Source organism: Chroicocephalus ridibundus, chromosome 6, assembly GCF_963924245.1.
Source record: "Chroicocephalus ridibundus chromosome 6, bChrRid1.1, whole genome shotgun sequence".
NCBI classification, from domain to species: Eukaryota; Metazoa; Chordata; class Aves; order Charadriiformes; family Laridae; genus Chroicocephalus; species Chroicocephalus ridibundus.
Window position 1 is genome coordinate 5,067,679 of NC_086289.1, and position 20,000 is coordinate 5,087,678.

At 48.9% G+C, this 20,000-nt stretch overlaps 1 protein-coding gene across 1 annotated transcript; it reads right to left on the bottom strand.

Annotated features, from left to right (window-relative positions):
* Positions 1 to 3,127: 3,127 nt before the first annotated feature.
* Positions 3,128 to 5,011, bottom strand: HMX3 (H6 family homeobox 3). Its single transcript, XM_063339161.1, has 2 exons — positions 4,128 to 5,011; positions 3,128 to 3,818 (listed from the first exon to the last, which is right to left on the bottom strand). The coding sequence occupies exons 1-2, from the start codon at positions 4,441 to 4,443 to the stop codon at positions 3,211 to 3,213; spliced, it is 924 nt and encodes a 307-aa protein (XP_063195231.1). The 5' UTR covers positions 4,444 to 5,011; the 3' UTR covers positions 3,128 to 3,210.
* Positions 5,012 to 20,000: the final 14,989 nt, after the last annotated feature.

Genomic DNA, 20,000 nt, shown 5'->3' on the forward strand with positions numbered 1-20,000 from the left:
GGTTTACCTTGGCAGTTTGTCCCGCTCCTGGCCGGCGGGGAGCGGCTCAGCGCGGCCGCGGAAGCCGGGTCTTGCTGCGGAGCCCCGGCTCGCTGGGCATCCACCGCCAAATGTCACCTCATCCCTAGGAGGGAGCGATGGAACCGCTCGCTTCTCGTTTTCCTGTTCCCCCCCCCCCCCCCCTCGTTTGGGGACAGGATGGAGTTTGGGGAGACTTTTTGAGAGCTTGAGAAAAACCTGAGAGCCCGATCCGGCTCTCCGCGGAGGCGGAAGGAAAAGAGCATCCCGCTGCGAGGGCTCCCTCTCGGCCGGGGAGGGAGGAAAAGCCCGGGCGGTGCCGCTGCGGGAGGGGGGCGAGCAGAGGGACAACGAATCGGGGTCACTCGCCCTCAGCCCACCGCCTGTGCCCAGCTTCATTGCGGGGTTTCACACCTTGTTGTCTGCTGTCGATTCCGCGGTGTGCAAGGGCGGCAAGAAGCAGAAAAGCTGCGCTCTGGTTTTCCTTTTCTTTTTTCCTTTTTTTTTCTATTTTTTTTTTTTTAATTACAAAAAAAAAAAAGCGCCTGCCCGAGCCCCATCACACCCCACCAAGAGCAAACCTTCCCCTGGGAAATGCCCCCGAGGGCTTCGGGAGGTGCAGGACGGGATGGTCTCCGCACCCGCGTAAGGGCCGCGCTGCGGGGCCGCGGCCGCGCAGGCTTGAGGCGGGGTGAAGCGCTGGGAAAGGGCCGGGATGGGCCAGAATCGTTTTCTGGACACCGACCACAAATAAATGTTGGGTTGGTTTTTTTGTTTGTTTGTTCTTTTTTTTTTTCCCCTCGCCTTTTGATAACATCGTGCTACCGCGCTGTAAAATGGAAAGACCTATTTGCTATTACAACAATATTTTTAATGAGCTGCAAGCGACTTGTCCCAAAGTTAGTAGTGCAAACAGAAAAGGCATCACTCTGTTTGTAGGCGACACAGCGAGCAGCGTATTTTGACTCCGAAACTCTGTTTATTTTTCATTTACGACCCATTGCCAGGGTTTTTATCCCAAACGAAAAGAAAACGCAACATTATCTTTTCGCAACGCTGAGTTTTATTTTGATTTCTTTGGCCCGAAATCCTGCCCTCGGCGCTATAAACACGTCGATTCGGGCCAATCTTCGTGAAGCGGAGAGCGATCCTATCTCGAAAGAACAGCGAAGGGTGGATTAAACACGAGTGGCGGCTCCGGCCGTGGGCAGAGGGCGCGGGGGGGCGGGACAGGACACCCTGGGGTGCCTTTGGGTAAATCCCCCCCGGAGAAGGGGGGAGAAGGGGAAGGGCAGCACCGCCGAGAGGCGAGGCAGCCGGCGGGGGTTGAGGAAGGGGCGGCCAGAAGTTCAAGGGAAGCCCCCGAGTGGGAAGGGACACCCCCTCGGCCGGCTCCGGGGGGGAGGGTCCCTGTGGACCTGGGACCCCTCGCTCGGGGTGACCCAGCCGCGGTGCCCCCGGATGCGGCGGGGCTGGGGAAAAGCCCCCCCCCCGCCCCCGTCCACCCCGGTCCCCATCGGAGAGCACCTCCGGACCCCCGCTCCCGGGGACCCCCGCCGCCCCCCCCGCCGGCAGTCCCGGCCGAGCAGGCGGCAGCGCTCCCAGACAACGCCTCTTTTATTTGGTCGGGGGTTTTTTGTTGTTTTGATGTGGGTTTTTTGTTTTTTGTTTTTGTTTTTGTTTTTTTTTCTCCGAAGCCACACTTTAAAAAATGATAAGGAACGGGTTTTATTGATTATTTTTTTTCCACCACAACATTAAGTTTATAACAATATAAGCTGTTTTAAAAATAGGACCGATCCCTAACAGAAAGCGAGAGGGCAGAGAGTACAACGGAAAGGGGGACAAATTAAAATTAAAATAAAATAAAGAAACCAACCCAAACCCTTGGGAAGACAGCAAACAATTGTCAAACAACAGGTGAGCAGACACTAAGACAGAGAGAGACTAGAGGTGTCCACTCCTCACTTGATTTCTGCCTATTAAAATCCACATACTCGATGGACTTTAGAAGAAAACTGTACATCATATCAAATAAATTAAAATTACCCTAAAGTTGATTGTCCTTCACTTAAAGCGCCCAGCTCACCGAATCTCCCTTATTTATTCGCATAAGCCAGGCTGATGCTTATTCCCATGCCCTGCTCCTCTCTTCTCACTTTCCTTCGCTTTTAATTCTTTTTTTGTTTTATTAATTTATTTTGTACAACATGAACGAACGCAATTATACAATGCTAAAAACCCTTTCCTCCACCACTCAAACAAAAGCAGTGCTTTAAGAATCGTCGTACAATATTGCACAGTTCAAAAGTACAATAATAATTAATAATAATAATAATTACAAAAGAAAGCAAAAGGGTACAGGTTTTTTTTTTTTCTCCCCAAAATACCGAAATAACTTTACAAGGAAAAAAAAAAAACAACCCAAAACAACCTGACAACTAGGAAAACAAGAATTATAAACAAGGATTAAAAGCATCTAAGTAAACGATAATAAATAAGGGACACTCAAAGCGTGCGGGTGTGTTTGACCGTTCGCTTTGAGGTTGTATTTCTTGCTCGTTATAAAGTCCCATGACAGAAACGGAAAAGTACAAAATGTGGGAAAGCAAAGAGGCAAATGGGTACCGAGTTCTGCTTAAATGAAAAGCCGCGGCCGATGAAGTTTGAGTCACGACAGGATCAGGAAGAGCCTAAACAATTTGGAGGCAGAAGGAGAGGTCCGAAAGGAACAGAAATTCAGCTTCCCGTTAGCGTTTGGCAAATCTCGAGGAGTGGCCTGGGATCACTCTTTTTTTTTTTTTTTAGTATTATCCTTTTTTTTTCTTCTTTTTTTTTTTTTACAAAAATAAAACTAAAGCCACAGAGACCATCGCGGTTTTTGTCCACGTTTACAAAAGGTGTGACAGCTCCAGGGTTCTCTACAAGTTCCCGCTTTCATTTTCCTTATTTTCCGTTCCCTCCCCCCCCATTTTTGTTATTTTTTTTGTTTTTTTCTAAATTTTCGCGACTTTCCTCTTAGCACCACCCGCCGAGGGGGTCGTGTCCCCCTCCCCCCGCACCCTTCTCCCTTCCCCAATCCCCCCCATCCCCGCTCCCCGCTCCGCCGGCTGAAATCGCACGGGTGGCTGGAGGTACTTACAAGCGGGCCGGTGACTTGCGCGCCTCTCCGCGCAGCGGCGGCGGGCGGGCTCAGACGGGCCGCAGGAGCGGCACGGAGGTGACCACGGGGTGGGAATAGTAGACGGGGTGAGGGAAGGTGAGCAGGGGCTGGGTGCCGGGGGCTCCGCCGCCCCCCGCGCCCCCCTCCGCGCCCGAGTTCTCGTGGTAGAGGATGGGGACGCGGACGATGCGCTGCGCGGCGGCGTGGCTGAGGTTGGCCGCCTCCAGCTCGGCCGCCAGCTGCCTCTTCCACTTGTTGCGACGATTTTGGAACCAAATCTTCACCTGGGTCTCTGTCAGGTGGAGGGAGGCGGCCAGGCCGGCCCGCTCCGAGCTGCTCAGGTAGCGCTTCATGTCGAAGGTGGACTCCAGCTGGAAGACCTGGCTGCGGCTGAACACCGTGCGCGTCTTCTTCTTGCGGCAGGGTTTCTTCTCCGGGCTCTCCTCCCGCTTCTTCCAGTCCTCCGCGCCTCCCTCCTTCTTCCCCTCCTCCGAGTCGCTCTCCTCCAGGACGATCTCGTCGGGGCTCTTGGAGTCCAGCTCCTTCTGCTCCCCCTCCGCCTTCAGCAGCGGCTCCGGGGAGTCCCGGTCGGTGCCCGAGGCGGGGGACGAGTCCCTCAGCAGGGATTTCTCGGCGGCTGGAGGGGAAGGGGAGCGGGGGGGGAGGGATAAGGGACACAAAGAGACACCTTCACCGCCCGGCCCCCGCGCCCCGTCGGGGGTGGTGGGACCAGCCGGCCGGTCCCCGGGGCGCCCCGCTGTCAGCCTCCCCCGGTCCCCGCCGGTGCGGGAGGGAGGGATGGAGGCATGGAGGAATGGAGGGACAGAAGGATGGAGAGAAGGGGGGACGGAGGGATGAAGGGATGGAGGGAAGGAGGGATGGAAGGACAGAGGGATGGGGCACGGAAGGACGGAGGGATGGAGGGAGAGAAGGAGGGGAGCGGTACCTTCTGTGCGGGGCAGGTGGGCTCCGGCCGGCGTCAGGGCGTAGGGGTACCACCAGGTCTGGGCGCGCTCCAGGCAGTGGGCGCTCAGGGCGAAGCGCGGCGCCGGGATCTCGAAGCGGGGGAAGGCGAGGTCGCCCACCTGCGAGAGGGCGAAGCCGGCGCCGTCCACCGCCGCCTTGCCCGAGGGGGCGAACAGCGCCCGCGGCTGCTTGGGGGGCGGCTTGGGGGGGTCGCCGTTGAGCAGGTTCTTGATGTAGAAGGACTCCTTGGGGGGCGGCGGCGGGGCGCTGGGCGGCTCCTGCCCGGTCTCCGGCATCCTCCGGTGCTCCTGCCCGCCGCTGGCCCCGCAGCCCGCGCCCGTCGCGCAGGTGGCGGCTCCCGGCGGGGCGGGGGAGAGGCGCGGCGGGGCGGCGTGGGAGCGCGGCGGCGGGGCCGGTCGAGGGCCCCTCGCATGGGGGGGCGGCAGGGCGGGGGGCCGAGGGGAACCGCTCAGCCCGCGGCACCGGGGGGCTGCTGCGGGCAGGCGGAGAGCCGGGGTCGTCGCTGCCGCCGCCGCCGCCGCCGCCGCCGCCGCCTCCCGCCGCCGCTGCTGCTGCGTCAACCTGGCGCCGGATGCTAATGATGAAATCAAAATGTCATCCAAGTTAAACGCGGGGAGCACACGGCGATTGGGCACGCACAATGGCAAATGGGATTAGGCGGGGAGGCAGGCGGCCGGCAGGAGAAGGCTCCGCGCAGCCCCTGCCCGCAGCCGCCGCGGCCCCGGCCCCCCCTGCGACGTGCTGCTGTGGCTGGAGGCTACGAGCGCCCGCCCGTTATTGCCTTTATATAGTCCAATTAGGCAGCAAATGAGGACGGGGCTATTAGCACAAAAGGATCCCGGCTGGGCTGAAGCACCACGGGAGCGGCGGGAGGCGAATGGGCACGGACCGCGCCGCTCCTGCCACAAAACCTCCCCTCGCCCCGCCGCGCCGCCCCCCCCTCCCCGCTCCCCGCCCCGCACCGCCGGTAACAAAAGCCGCCGGCGACGGGGGGCAGCGGGCCGAGCCGTCGCCGAGCCGGGCTACCGGGCCCGGGAGGCACCGCGCTCCGCCAGCCCCGGGCTGCCTTAGGGCAGGAACGACCTCGGAGGGCGGCGGGAGGGCTCCCCCCGGGCCGCGCCGCCGTCCCCACCGGAGAGCCCCCGCTGCCTCCCGGCCCCGGTCCCACCGAGCGCGAAGGAGCGGGGCCGGCGGCACACGTCGAGGCGGCGGCGGCGGCGGCGGCGGGGCGGGGGCGGCCACCTCCCGGCGGCGGCGGGGGGCTCCGGGGCAGGGCCCGGCCCGGCCCGGCCGCCCGCCGCCGCCGCTACCGGGGCCCGGGCCCGCCGCCGCGCACAGGGCGCCCCCTGCCGGGCCGCGCCGCCCCCGCCGAAGCGCCCCGCGTCCCGGGACGGGGCTCCCGCCCGCCGCGTCGGTACCGGAGCGTCCCTCGGCACCGCAGGAAAAATGGCGGGGCACCGGGAAGGCGGTGGCGGGGCCGGGCCTGGTACGGGCGGGTCTGGGTCCGGAGGGCCGCGACGTGACCTCCGGTACAGCGGAAATTCCGCGTGTGGGCCGTGGGTACATCCACTGTGCGGCGGCGGCTGGGAGGAAAAGGGAAAAGGGGAAAGGAAAGGAAAGGAAAGGAAAGGAAAGGAAAGGAAAGGAAAGGAAAGGAAAGGAAAGGAAAGGAAAGGAAAGGAAAGGAAAGGAAAGGAAAGGAAAGGAAAGGAAAGGAAAGGAAAGGAAAGGAAAGGAAAGGAAAGGAAAGGAAAGGAAAGGAAAGGAAAGGAAAAAGAAGAGGGAAAGAAAGAAGGAAGGAAAGAAGGAAAGAAGAAAGGAGGGAAAAAAAACAAAGAAAGAAATAAGGAAAGAAATAAGGAAGAAAGAGGGAAAAAGATCGAATGAAAGAAAGAAAGGAGGAAAGAGAGAAGAGAGCATACCAGCCTCTCAATTCTAGCGTGCTTCTTAAACATCTGAATTCCACGTGAGCAAGCACTGCAAAAATCTGTCCTGGCATATGCAGAGCTATAGACTGGGAAGTGCGCGCATGGGCACAGGGAGGATAACAATCTCTACATTTCAACATGTGAATGCTCTGATCAAATATAACCGATTCCTCTTGCTATTCCCTTTTTAAGACACCCACCCGGCAATTTGAAATAAGGCACCTTTTATCTGAACCAAACTTGTCACTGTTAATGCTTGCAAGCTTTAACATTGTTAAAGTTCTGCTTCCCCCTGAACATTTGTGGTTATAAATCTAGGGAAAATTTACATAGACCCAGTCACGTAATATTTTTGGCTGCAACAGTCATGGTATTTCATATACCTTCAGTGTACATGACTTTCTTCAGAGCACCATCTCTCCTATGTGACCATTTCTAAACTGTTAGTTTCATTGTGAGGAGCAGTTTAGATAAACAGGGAGGAGCAGAAATGAAAAATCTGCGAAACGCATCTTAGGGATGGGGTCTCAGCAATTTCTAGTTTACAGAAATATTCTGCTCTTGTTAACAACTCTTTCACTTAAAGGCATCAGGCAAAATAAAGCTTATCAGGAATTTTTCAAAGAAATGCTATTTCAGTGGAAATACTCCTCCACTCTGGGGTAAAATGTATAGAAAACAGAAAAAAATTAAAGACAGAAAATAGTTTCTATACAGAAAACAGCCAATAGTCACCTAACCAGGGCTCTCACCTATCCTATGAGGACCTGGGCTAAAGCTTTATTTTATCTGTTTGCAGCTCTTACATGAAAAAAAACAAAGTTGCAAGTTCTTATAGAAGACCCCAGTGCGCTTCTCCATCTCAGTGAAGGTCTTGATTTAGATACGAGTCACCAAAACCATTCTGTACTGAAACTCTCACCCTTTTCTGTCTATCCTTCACTGCTTTGACAACTAGGAGGTCCTAATCCCTCCGGAGTCTTTCAGGGTAAACAACCACTCGTGGTAGAAAGCCAAGCGGGGGCAGAAAACCAAGCAGGACTCTGAAGAAGTCAAAAGAATTTTCCACTTTGCAATTATTTATTAAAAAAAGAAAGCAGCAATCAATGTTCTAAAAGAGCCTTTCTACATCTCTGCCATTTGCAGCCCATGAATTCTCATATGTTTTGTATTTTATTTATGGCCCCCCCCAGCAATAGCTGGACATTAAAGACTGTTATTGACCATCCCCCCCATGCCCACTGGTGATGGAGCTGAGTGGATTTTGCTGCACTCTTTCTTTATTTCTGTTTCTAGACCCACTCTCATACCATTCCATTGTAAACAGATAATTATTATTTCATTAGTGATCCAATTCAGAATTAATTGGCTAATTTACCCATGGATCAATTGTATAAATGTGATGTTTGTGATAGGTGCTTGATATGATTTAAAGTAATTGTTTATTTTCAGGTTTTGGCTTGCATGGTATTGCAAAGTGATTTATCTCCTTATTTATCCTGTCTCAGCACTGCCTCTTCTTTTTCATTATTTTTCTAAAGAGCTATGCTCTTGCTAAGCTGAAGTGTGAACCTGCGCTGTGTGGTTCTGTGGTGCCCCGCTTAGATTAGCTCCAAAATGCCCTGCCTTGCAGCCTGCTGCTCTTCCACGCTCGCAGAGCACCGTGCTGACAAACAGCCCTCCTTGCCTGGCAGAAGTTACCTGCTGCACCTCCAATCACTGCATTTCACACAGCTTCTTGTACCATCTTTATAGCTGTTGTCCCCGAGCGTCTCCCGCTGCAACCACAAGTGACAAACATCTGTCACTTTGGGTTCAGCTTCCTCTTTTCCATCCCGAGGGGGGTGAGGCAAGTGCAGCGCTTGGTTCCTTTGCTCCTTTGATTTTCCACCTGGGAGCACGCCCAGCAGCCCAGCCGTGGGACAACCGCAGCCAGGACTCGCAGGGCAGAAGGGGTGAGGTTTGCACCTCCTTCTGCTCTGACAGAAGGTTTTTGACAGGGGTAGGACCTCCTCCCGCACAGCCTGCCATGTCTTTGCAGAAGATGGCCCTGGCCAGCCAGGATTCGCCCCTTAGAGCAGCCTCGTGCTCTCCTGTAGATGTTTGAAGCATTTGGCCTTACAGCAATTGTAGGGAAACAGTAATCGAAGACACTCCTTGATTTCATGGCTAACTTTAAACAGTTTCTTCCACAGGGAAGTGCTGAAGTGCCTCCTTGCATTAGGGTTTAGATGTTCAAAGGGAGAAGAAAGAAGGGATGAGAACACAGTTAACAGCTTGCCCCACGCAGAAACACTCCTTTCGCAGGCAATCACAATGAATTCTTCCACCATCAGATTTTAGAGCTGTTGTTACGCTGTCTAGCCAGCTAAAAACAATTTTGTGAGTGCCAAAGATTAACTACTGTAGAGTTTGAGCCACTGTCAATGGCTCTCCCCTTCCTACTGCAAACCGTTACATACTATCAGGGCCTTTTTGTAAAAATCTGAGTTATTCAGAAACATTGCATTTCCCTGTCGTTCTTTCAATTGCTTCTTCTGAAACGCACAATTGGAAACAAACAGAGGTCACCCAGAAAAGGGATGCTGCTTTCTCATCAAAAGCAATGTCTCTTGCAGGACGTATTTGATAAGGATGTTTTATTCAAGACTGGAAAAACCACAAGCCAGTTGTGCTTCGCAGCCCATCTCAGGTTTCGCTTGGTTGAGTGTACCAGGGTGTCTGTGATGTTGTGTGGGTTGAGAGGTATTTTGGAACAGTTAAAGTTGTTCCCTTATTATGCCTTACAATGGCATTTTTGTACCTTTAAATGGAAGGCTTTGTAAGTCTCCGTTTTCTGGCGGCTTCCTGGCAAGCTGAGAGTCTTTCCTGACAAATATTAGAACCTTATATCACTGCAAGAAAGCAGGTTGTCTAATTTATGATACTTTAATTTCTGAGGCTCATCACAGTACTGTGTCTGACTCACAAAAATATCGTTTTTACAGGAAAGAGGAAAAAATTCTAGTTGTGATGTTTGTGTGAAAATTTGCTGTTGCAAATTCCACATAATTTGGAATAAATCCATGCAGACAGAACTGATGGGCAAATGATGGGGTCTAAGTGGCCTTCATCTCATACAGCTGTACGCACTACACACATGCTCTATATAACCCAATATGATGCCCTGAAGCCATCACAAACTCATACAAAATATCCTTCACTTTTGTCATTGTGACCTGCCCACCAGTCCAACTTCTAGAAAATCTAATCATCTTTGCGTTGATATTAGTCATGTGTGCACAATTTATGACTTTCGCAAGCGAACTCACAGAATAGAGGTCAGCTAAATATAATGGAGGAAATCTCTTGTGAAAAGTAGCATGGGAGGATTTCAAGGCAGAAGTGGGCTGTTCTTTGACGTCTCATCCAAACGTAAGCTCTCCTGTAACTCATCTTACCTGTTTCAAAATGCAACTGGACAGAAACACCCAAAGAACAATGGATAGATAGTAGCTTTGCAGTTTCTAAATCTAATGACTGGTGTTTATATACCAAGTTGAAAACTCTGAGATACCATGCAGAATGTAAGAAAAAAAATAATCAAAGTAAACTGGGTGAACATCAGCACTGGTGAAATCCTAACTAAGCAGATCTCTCTGTGGCCACAAACAGCTTATTTATGAAAATCCATGAGTGTCCTGGAACCACAACTGAAAAGTGCTGAGTATTTCCAGCTCCTATTGAAATAAAAAACTGCTCCAAAGCTGTATGGTAAAAGTTTTACTGGCATGGCTAGAAAAGAGGTGTTATAATCCACACTCATCCTTCAGACCTCAGAACCAAATTATCCATTTGCAGAGAGCCAACAGAAAGCAGAGCAGACCCAATGTTTATGTGCACAGCAGCTAGACAATGTGCAGTTTTAGGAGTTCTTAAATAATCATTGATTTCAAAAGCGTTACAGCCCATTGACTCAAAAATCAGCTGCTTATAAAGACTCTGGTGTTCATATCAGAGAGCCTTGGCAATTGTGCAAGAGTTATGCTGAACGTACGTACTGAACATGAGCTGTATCTTGAATTTTATTAAAAGATCCTGAGATCACCCTCATTGCCCTGAGAACTTTTGTTATAAATGGCATGACAATCTGAACCAGCTTGTTCTGAGTCAGCAGATCCCCAAAATAGCTCGTGGTTTTGCAAAATACATGATGGGGTCATTTTGTGCTTCTGCAAGAGCTTCTATGTCAAGACCTCAGTGTGCTTTGCACTTACTAATGACTCTGTCTTGCCTGCCAGTCCCCAGGGAAGGCTACTCCTCAGGCAAGCTCAATGTTTCAGGAATCCCAAGAAGCCCAAGTGATGCACACATCACAGGAGGCTCCTCCTACCTCTTTTTGGCTGGGGCATCAACAGGACATCTTGTCTTCAGATATGCAGACAGCTCAGGTGCTCGCATCACTCCCACAGTGCACAGACTCTCTTCTGCCAGTTCTGCAAAACAGAACAAAGAAAATTTCAGGGCTTCTTTCCACATAATGTTTCTGTACATTCCAGGGAAAACCTTATCCTAGATAACAAAGTTTCTTATTTCCACCCTCTGTATATATTAGTATAAGTGCTCAAACCCACATTATAAAGATAAAGCACCAGAGGCCAAGGAATGACTGCACTGGGGTACAAGTTCTTTCTCCCAAAGCCAAATTCCAAATCATCCTCCTGTGAGTCATGGCTTTACATTTATGTAGCATGCATTGTTTCTTTTTCCACATGGTTGAAAAGTTAGAAATTTATTAGAAAGGCAAACATTATGCAGAAAAGATTTTTAATATATTTTAGTTAAACATTAGCAATCATATCAGAAATTCATCAGTAATAAACCTCATTAAAGTAATGCTGGTGGAGAGCAAAACTTTCAATACTCAGCTTCATCAACATCATAGCCATCACAGTCGTACCACTGTCTTCCGTGTAACAGGAGATTGTCTTTGACGTTAAGCCACAGGGACCCAACCAGTTCAGCCTCGCAGTCCAGAATGGTAGCTTGAAACTCCTTCCTCATATAGAGACATGAGAAGCAGCCATGAAGCACTAACAAAGCTAGCTGGGAACCAAGGGAGACCTTTTTCACCTTATTTTACATTAGGTATATTTTTGACTTGCATTAAGGACCCATGAATAATATCAGAAAAAAACAATGAAAGGGGACTGTGCGCAATTGAACATCTTTTTCAAGGTGGCAGATAGGGCAAATAATATTATGTATGACAGAAAGTGGAACAATTTCAGCTTGGCATATGCATCAAATGTAATACATTTAAGTACTGTTGGGTATCTACAGAGCAAGAGAATTGACAAAATAATAATCCTAACATATTAAGCAAACACTAGCTGTTTCTCCTCAGCAGCCTGATGTGTATTCTAAGCATGTGTTGTCATTCCCATACTATGAGATCTAAATTACTTGTGTAATGCTGTCATAAAAAAAAATATTTTTAATATATTTCCATTTTTCTCTAGATCACTCTTGCCTCAAATATTTCAGTCAGGAAAATTGTGTACAGTACACAACACGCTGCCATGAGAAGTTCGTTATGTATTGCTGTGCTTGAGAGCTGCAATGGAGTGAAGAGCAGAGGATATGTTAAAAGAATCTAGGGCAAATGTGCAGATGATACCTCTGCTTTTTGTTTGTTTGTCTATTGGCAGCAAGGGTTGGTATGAATGAGGGGATAAGACACTGTCTCTCTAGTTAGAGATTTTTGATCCTATTCTGTTCCAGAAACTATGCTTGTAAAGCACTGAAGCTGATCAGAGACTGCAGAACACCGATCAGAATTTCCAGATGTCCTTGATAACGCCCTTCACCTTCATAATCAAGCTCTGAAATGATAATATATTGATCGGAATGCTTTGCAGCCATATGACACACAGAGCATTATTGATAAGCAGCTCTGAAATTTTCAGGTGACAAGCAAGGGTGGGGGAGGCGATTAAAACAGGAATGCAAAGCTGCTACGGTAATCTTGGCCTGGGAAACTTGGGCTAGGGATGATATTCTTACCAAAATGTTTTTGCTTTTGTCTGGGAACAGCTTTCCATCTGAATTTGCAGAGAATTATTGCTATTATTATATTAATAGTACTAATACTGATACTGATACTGATACAGTAACAAATAGGTGTACCATCACACGCTTCCCCACGCGTACCGCTCGCTCACCCCCCCGGCGGCGCGGTCGCCCTTCAGCACCACGGACAGCGCCGGGGGGCGCGGAGCGCTGCGCGGTGCCGGGCGCAGACCCGGGGGTGCGCGGACACCGGGCTGAGAGGACACGGCAGCGTAAGGAGCGTGCGGGGCGCCCTGCCGCAGGCTTAGGGCGGGGGAGTGGGTCCCATCCCTCCCCCCCCGCGTCCCTGGAGGACCCTGCCGTGAGCAGGCTGCAGGGCCAGCGCTGCTGCGTGCTCGTGTGGGCGCACGAGAGAGAGGTTGGGTGCTAAATTGCTGTGATCCAAAGGGCAAAAAAAGAAGAACTGGAATTACTGCTATGGTAAAAGGTCCCGAACAACAAAATAATTATCTGTATATAAATCCTGAGATTACAAGCTAAAACCAGGACCCTTTGTCTTCTGTGCCCTGAGACTTCACAGGCAAATTCAGGAGAAGTACATCTTGGTTTATTTTAATATCAAATCATTTCATAAGAAGACACAGAAATTGTTTCCCTTTCCAACAGCATTGGCGTATTTCCCTGTTTATTCTCCAGTTGGTACTTTTTGTACTTCTTAGAGATATATCAAAGTCTATGCAGTATGTGTAACTTGAAGGAGATGGAAAAGACATTGACAATATTAATTGTTTCATAAATAGAGTCAGATAGGATATGCTTTTTATTTCCTTGGTTTAAACCTTGTTATTGAAAAACCAATACCCTGCCATTTGTTTATACTTTTCTTGGCATACAAGGCAGATATATTAGAGTGAATGAAGCTAATAAAAGGCTACAGGCAGCATTTTCCGCACTCAACTTCTAGGCATGGCCTCTTTTTCAAAAGAAAACTGTCTTTTATTTTGGAACATTATAACCATTCCATCTGTCTGTAAAAATGGATGAAGAACCAGAAATTACAAAGGACCAAATGGAAAGGACCCTTCGCTTTTTAGGTGAGCACTTCTTCACACAAGCAATTCCACCGACTCCGCAGACCTGCTTAGGCGAGTAACTGCTGCTGGGGAGGGATGAAGGGCTCCCCCGGCCAAGCCAGCAGTGTGTGGGTCTCTGAGGCAAAGCTGCCACAGAGACAAAGGCTCAGCATCAAAAATACAAATACAAAAGTCCAATTATTTGGACCTGAGAAGTTAGTTGCAGAGCAAAGGGGTCCCAAGCGTGGAAAGAAGAGCCGCAAACTCTCCCAAAGGCAGTGCACAACTTATAGTTTCAGACAAGGAAAATGCTCTGCAATTAATTACTGGAGATCTTGCAAAAGTTTTTCATCCAAGCAATGGCAAAAGAAATTTTTCAGAAATCTGTTAGGATTGCAAACATTTTACTCCTTCACCCTTTTCTTTCTTTTACTCAGCATTTTAGTCCCTGCAGGAAGGAAGAAGGAGGTAGGTTATGCTGGGTTTACCTCTGCTTTAATTTTAAAAAATATTTTTATCATGTTCTATGCAGTGTTATGCGCAAAAGAAACACAATGCTTGCACATCTTTTAAACAAGAGTTTCAATGCTATAATGTTCTGCTAAATTAATGTTACAGTGATTGGAAGATACACGGCACAGCAGAAACTGAGGACCGGAATATAGAAACTCAAGTCAAAAAGGAAGAAAACAAGATCTCACCATTCAACGTTCCTGGAAATTTCACAGAAATTTGTGAATATATGCTATGCATATTTTTTCATAGCATGAAACGGCACCACTGCAGCCTTAAGTCATTGCTGCAGGACACGAAGAGCAACAGTAATCCTTAAAACACCTGTCATGGCAGCTCCCAAGGTTTTACCTCGCTCTGTGAACAGGGAATGTGAAGCCTGATGTCCTGATTTCCAAAGCAGCTCTGCAAGGATCATCTCCTACAACTTCAGGAAGCTTCTGTGCAGACACAAAGGTCTGCTCCTGTGGTAGAGGCATAAAATTCGTTACCAGAGGGAGCACCAAGGCATGGTCCTTTCTCTGCTTCATTTTAGCTCCAGAGTGGAGGAGGCTTTTGCTCAGCAGTCTTATTCATTCCATACAATTTATTCCATTTATTCCTGTAAATCAGGAATATCTGACTTCTTCAGCATCTCACAGGCCCGGAAAGTTTTTAAGGACGTGTTGCAGGAAAGTAGAAACTACCTGAAGAACACAGAGGAAGAAAAGCTTTAAGCAGGGGCACTGGTGGAGGCCCGCATGGCACCAGACGTTAAAGCCAAGCAGAGCCCAGACTTTTTATTTGCCTCCCAGGCAGCGCACCCAGGGAGAGTCTCTGCACACCCAGACTTCAGGGGTACCTGGAGTGACTGTCAGTCACCTGCACGCATGAAGAAAGCAGTAAGAATAAATGTCTGGAAAGCGCCTTCACTCACAGCCAACTGTTTATTGAGGTTGAGCCTTACGATGTGTGTGGTAGTTGTACCTGTGACAAGATGAAAAAGACCACCTTGATTTCAGGGGCTGGAGAAGATGTCCTCCAGCCTAAATCTTCCTGTGATGACAGAATCACAGAATAACAGGGTTGGAAAGGACCTTCGGTGATCACCTAGTCCACCCCCCTGCCAGAACAGGGTCACCCAGAGCAGGTGGCACAGGAAGGCATCCAGGCGTGTTTGGAATATTTCCAGAGATGGAGACTCCACCACCTCTCTGGGCAGCCTGTGCCAGGGCTCTGCCACTCTCAAAGGAAAGAAGTTTTTCCTCATGTTGAGATGTTCTAGGTTCCATGTTCCAGTTTGTGCCCGTTGCCCCTTGTCCTGTCGCTGGGCACCACTGAGAAGAATCTGGCCCCGTCCTCTTGACACCCGCCCTTTAGATATTGATGAGCATTGATGAGATCCCCTCTCAGTCTTCTCTTCTCCAGGCAGGAACTGATCAGATGGAGGGAAGGGCATTTGGGCCACCCAAGAAACAGTACAATTTAAAGATCCACACTTCGCTACAATTTCCGTCCCAGGAGAGCAACAAGAAGCGATGTTCAAAGCACGGCCTCTTCCAGTCACTCTGAAAGGCCTAGACAGAAACCAAGGGAGAATTTCTCTTCATCAGGGCAAAAGCAAATGCGGTGACTGGCAGCCTCCATATAAAAAGTATTTATCTTAGTCATGTTAATCTGGCCGTTAGACTTCAATTTCCAACTCCAGTGTTACGGAACAAGGTGCACGCCACCCCCAGTAGCAAGGCAGACAAGCAATACGCTTTTGCCTCTCACAACATCTGTTGAGCTAATCTGAAACACCACAGCCAAATCCCACTTCCAGCATCGCGCTTTTTCGCCTTCCTCCTCATCCTGCCAATTCTAATGACTTGCAATTAAATTAAAGCCTTCCTCATGCTCTGGGTCTCCCTGCCCATCCTCCCTCCAAGGCTACGGCTTTAATTTCGCCCGATCACACTGTCACGGCAGCAGAGTGTTATGGCAGGCAGCAGGATTATGACTCATCATGTACTGTGGGAAGTAATGATGATCCAAAAAGCAAACGGAGGTGGGCAGTGAAGGAGAAATCACTTATGCAAATAGAAATATTTTCAATAATGATCAACAGCGTGAGAAAGAATATAGGAAAAATTGCATTAGGCAGAGGAGCTTCATTTTTAAAATGTTCCCTAAGTGCTAGAAATCTTCCCATCTTCATTTTTCCCTTTAAACTCTGTCATTTGTACAGCCTATTAACCTTTAACTTTATGACTATCCTAACGTGAAATACTGGCAGCATTTAAGTCTGAGAATACTAGAGACCTACCTTCCTGGTTGGCAACAGAGGTGAAGCACTTTCTTTTAAATCAGTCATTTTTAATATCAGTCATATACACACAGCTATTTTTAGATTCACGTGCTGGCGTTACTTATAATAGATGCTCTACAGACTCCAGTTATCTTTCCTCAGAGGTCTTAAAGTTTCCTCCTTGCCTGGCCTCTCCCAGTTCGTCACCCTAATTGTAGCCTTCAGTTCCGCTCAAAAGTAAGAGCGCGAATCAAATTAAATCACTTTCTTCAAACTCCCTCTTTCCTGTTCTTAAAAAGACAATGTAAAATTAATTATTTGTGTTTACAAGAGCTGCTGGGGAGCGGAGCGGAGGCTGTGACTTCACTGTCTGAAGCGCTAAGCCGCCGTTACTCTGGCCGTTTCTGCCCTGCAGACCTGGCAGTCGAGACGGGGCAGGGGAAGGACAGGTGATTAAGTGACTTCCAAAAGGTGGTCAAGACGAAGTGGCTCAACTGGACGGCGTGTGCTGGGGCCGTATCGATTACACCTGCGGCAGGGGATGTAAGCGGTTTAATGTGTGGTTTTAATTGTTATCATTATTTCAAACCATAAGAGTGACAAGGGTCGCTCAGACCTGAGGACAGGAACTTCTGTTGTTTATATCGAAATCTCAGCAATTAAATAGCACTGGGGGTGATCTGCTAGGAAGCTCCCTGATGGCTTCTCCTCTGCCAGCAAGTGCCTTCCTCCAGGGCTGGGGATGGCCCTTCCATGGGGTATCGCCGTGGCCCGGGAGAGCTTCCAAAAAGCGGTCTCAGTTGGGAAGTGCAGCTGAAGCCATTACACTGATGGCTGAGAAAATGCTGCCTGAACCACCAGAATTTACACAAAGTCTTCCCCTTTTCCCTTGCTCTTTCAGACTTGGCAAACTTTTGAAAAGCTCAGCAGGGAGTCCTGAAACACTTAAAAGCGACTTTGCCAAGCAGGAACCTGCACCTCTCTCCTTAATCAGAAAATATCCAGTCCCAGGGAGGGAGACAGGGACCGCAGTGGCCCCAGCTGCGGTGGCGCTGCCCTGCCGGGTGGCTCGGGTGCGAGAGGAAGCCCATGGCTGCACAAACTTCTCTCTCTGTCAGCTTCTATGGACAGAACTCCCTCTTGAATGAAGGATGCGGGCAAGGGACATGGAGCAGTGCTAGAGCCAGCAGATTTCAGCTGCACCAAAGGTTTGGACCTGGAGGTTTTACTCCGACGCAAACTACTCTCTGAGCTTTCACTCCTAAGAGTGAGCTAGAAAAAGGGATCTCTTAGGGGGTCTTCTGCTCTCAGGACTGTTCTCCTGAACCTGATAAAGGTGTGGCTTCTTCCCCGCTTACACCTGCCCCCGAGCTGAAAGTGCAGGCTCGCTTTTGGGTCAAGTGATGAACCACCAGTCCAGTTCTGGAAGGCAAAATTCAGTCAAGGAAAATAAATAGGTGGGACATTTTAAGATTTGAGCAAGGACTGGTCAAAGGAGGAATCGCAGAGTTCAGCTTGCTCTTGCATCCTACATGTACCCGGTCTTGCACAGTGCTCCAGGCTGTCCTTTCTACTCAGATGAACAGATTTCTATGGTGGGACAGGAAGCAGACAGCATTTATGTCCGTGTCTACAGACACGTCTAGATTTTGCAACAGACCCCGTCTGAGGCATTTGTGAGAAGGAGCCCAGCACGCTGCACCGTCAGGGATCTCCCCAGATGATGGCTCCCCAGGTGTCCCCGCAGGGACAGCTGACACGTGCCACTGTGTGCAGCACAGCCAGCACGCCCGTGCCACCTCCTGCTCTCCCGGGGCCCGAGGAAGGTCCCCAAAACTTCCGTGAGATTTAGCAATCTCATCATGGAGCTGCTTTTCTAAACTCCAGCTGCGTTTAGAAAGACGTTTAATTCATGCGCGCTCTTGGGCCCTATTGATTTTAATGTAACAATCATATGTTTAAAACTTAGCATGTGTTTAATTGCTCTGGTGAATAACAGCAGCCTGATTGCTGGTGCTTACAGCCCTTGCTGACCTAGTGAGAGCAATGCTGCACCAGCCCCACGGCAAGGGAATGAGGGGGTGGCATTTGTCCCAAACACGAAATCAGATCATGCCAAATTCTTGTTATTATTTTGGACACAGATACAGTTTCCTAAAAGGAAGGGAAGTATGAATGAATTTGGAAGGGAAACTATGTAAAGCATCTTGTTCGTTTAGCTCCTACTCTCAGTTATTTCATTTTTGGCATTTACCTAAAGTTTTCATCTTTCCAAGTCTTGTTTTATGGTTAGTATAAGGCCAGCCTGAAAGATAATATATTGTGACTGTTATATTATTTATTTCAAAGCCAAGTTATTGATTATTGTACGCTGAAAATGACAAATGGCATCTGAGAAAGGCACGGTCAGCGAGTTCTATTAAAGAAATGATAGTATTGCTCATGGATTGTTAAAAGGTTCAGTTTAGGTACTTTATAGGTTTATATCCATCACTATTTAATGACCAAATGATGAAAAATATGAGTCACGGGAACAATTTCTTTCTGTTGCAGTTTTATGTTTAAGCAGTTAGCAAAATAAAAGAATTTTTTGTGCTAAGGGTTTATGCACCCAGACTTTGTAGCACATAATCTAGTAATGAGCTTAATTATTTTAAAGGCGATGATTTAATACAGGTAACAATTGTGCACACACCCCACCAAAACGCCCCACCCGGTGCTGGCTCCCCAGAGCTGCCAAAGCACAGGGAAATGCCCATTTGCCTGGTGAGCCCCCAACAGCACGTTCCCACCAGGCAGGGCAGAGCAGGATGGGGACAGGGTCACCTTGAAAGGGCAAACAGACATTAGCGAGTGGGAATCCATCCCGGGACAGTCCTGGTGTCCCTGGTTTCCTTTTCTGCAGCAGCCAGAGTGGGATTTGGCCTATTTCCCCCACGTTTAACCCCAGAAGCTCGAGCTGGAAGCCTGGCAAGCATATTTTTTTTTGTTTGTCACAGGTATAAAAGGCTCTCTTTTCACTCTTATTCTCTTAGAGCCATCTGTTCGAAACACTTTCAAAATGACGGCAATTAGAGATAAGAGCTAATAACGCTCCAACCTGCACGCTGAGAAATGCCATTTAATCACTATTGGCTTGGCTGGCAAATAAGAAGCAGCATCCGACTGGACAAGGGTGATAAAGCTCCCATGCCGGCTCAAATGAAGAGCCCAGCTGCAGTGTTTGCCACCATGAATTGTAGCTGCAAGACCTGGAATCTGGCCTAAAGAGCTGATATAAATCCAGCAAAATAAATCTTCCTCTACTGCCTGTGGTTTCACGCTGCCTTAACTCAACTCTTTTACCTAATCTCTGACCTTCCTTTGTAATTTTTCATATTTCCCAGGTAAAACTAAGGGTGCTCATTAGCAGGAGGCCGAGCCAAGAGCACTGGGGTGTTCATGCTTTCTCCCGAGGGAGATAAACCAGGCTGTGCCGGGGCACGCTGTTGGGAAACCTCTGGCAAGCCCAGCGATGCTCTGCACTTAATTTCGCGGCGGCAGGAGCATCACTCTATTTTCTTCTCGTGCATCTGGTGACAAAAATGAACGCCACGAAATCACGCCCGGCAAGGGCAGGATCCAAGCATGCCCATCCCAAAACGACTGTTCAGGTCATGGCTTGTAAATCAAAAGATGCCAACAACTGACTGAGAAGGGTTTTTTAATTCCAAAACAAATCTCCCCCTCAGCTGACAGTCTTACCTACCAGGTTTAATCTTAAAGCAAATATTTTGTGTTCAACTGATAAACCTTTCAAAACCAGGAATTAATAACAGAAGCCGCAAGTCCACCTAAACTACAAAGTTTATGCACTCTTTAAAAGCAACACTAACATCTTGCAGCCAGCACCAATAAAAAAGAAAGCAACCGCCGCTTTTAGTTGGCGTGTTGTGACACAATATTTGCAGTCTCTGAGCCCGCGGAAAATCAAAATGTTTCCACCTGCCAATTTTATC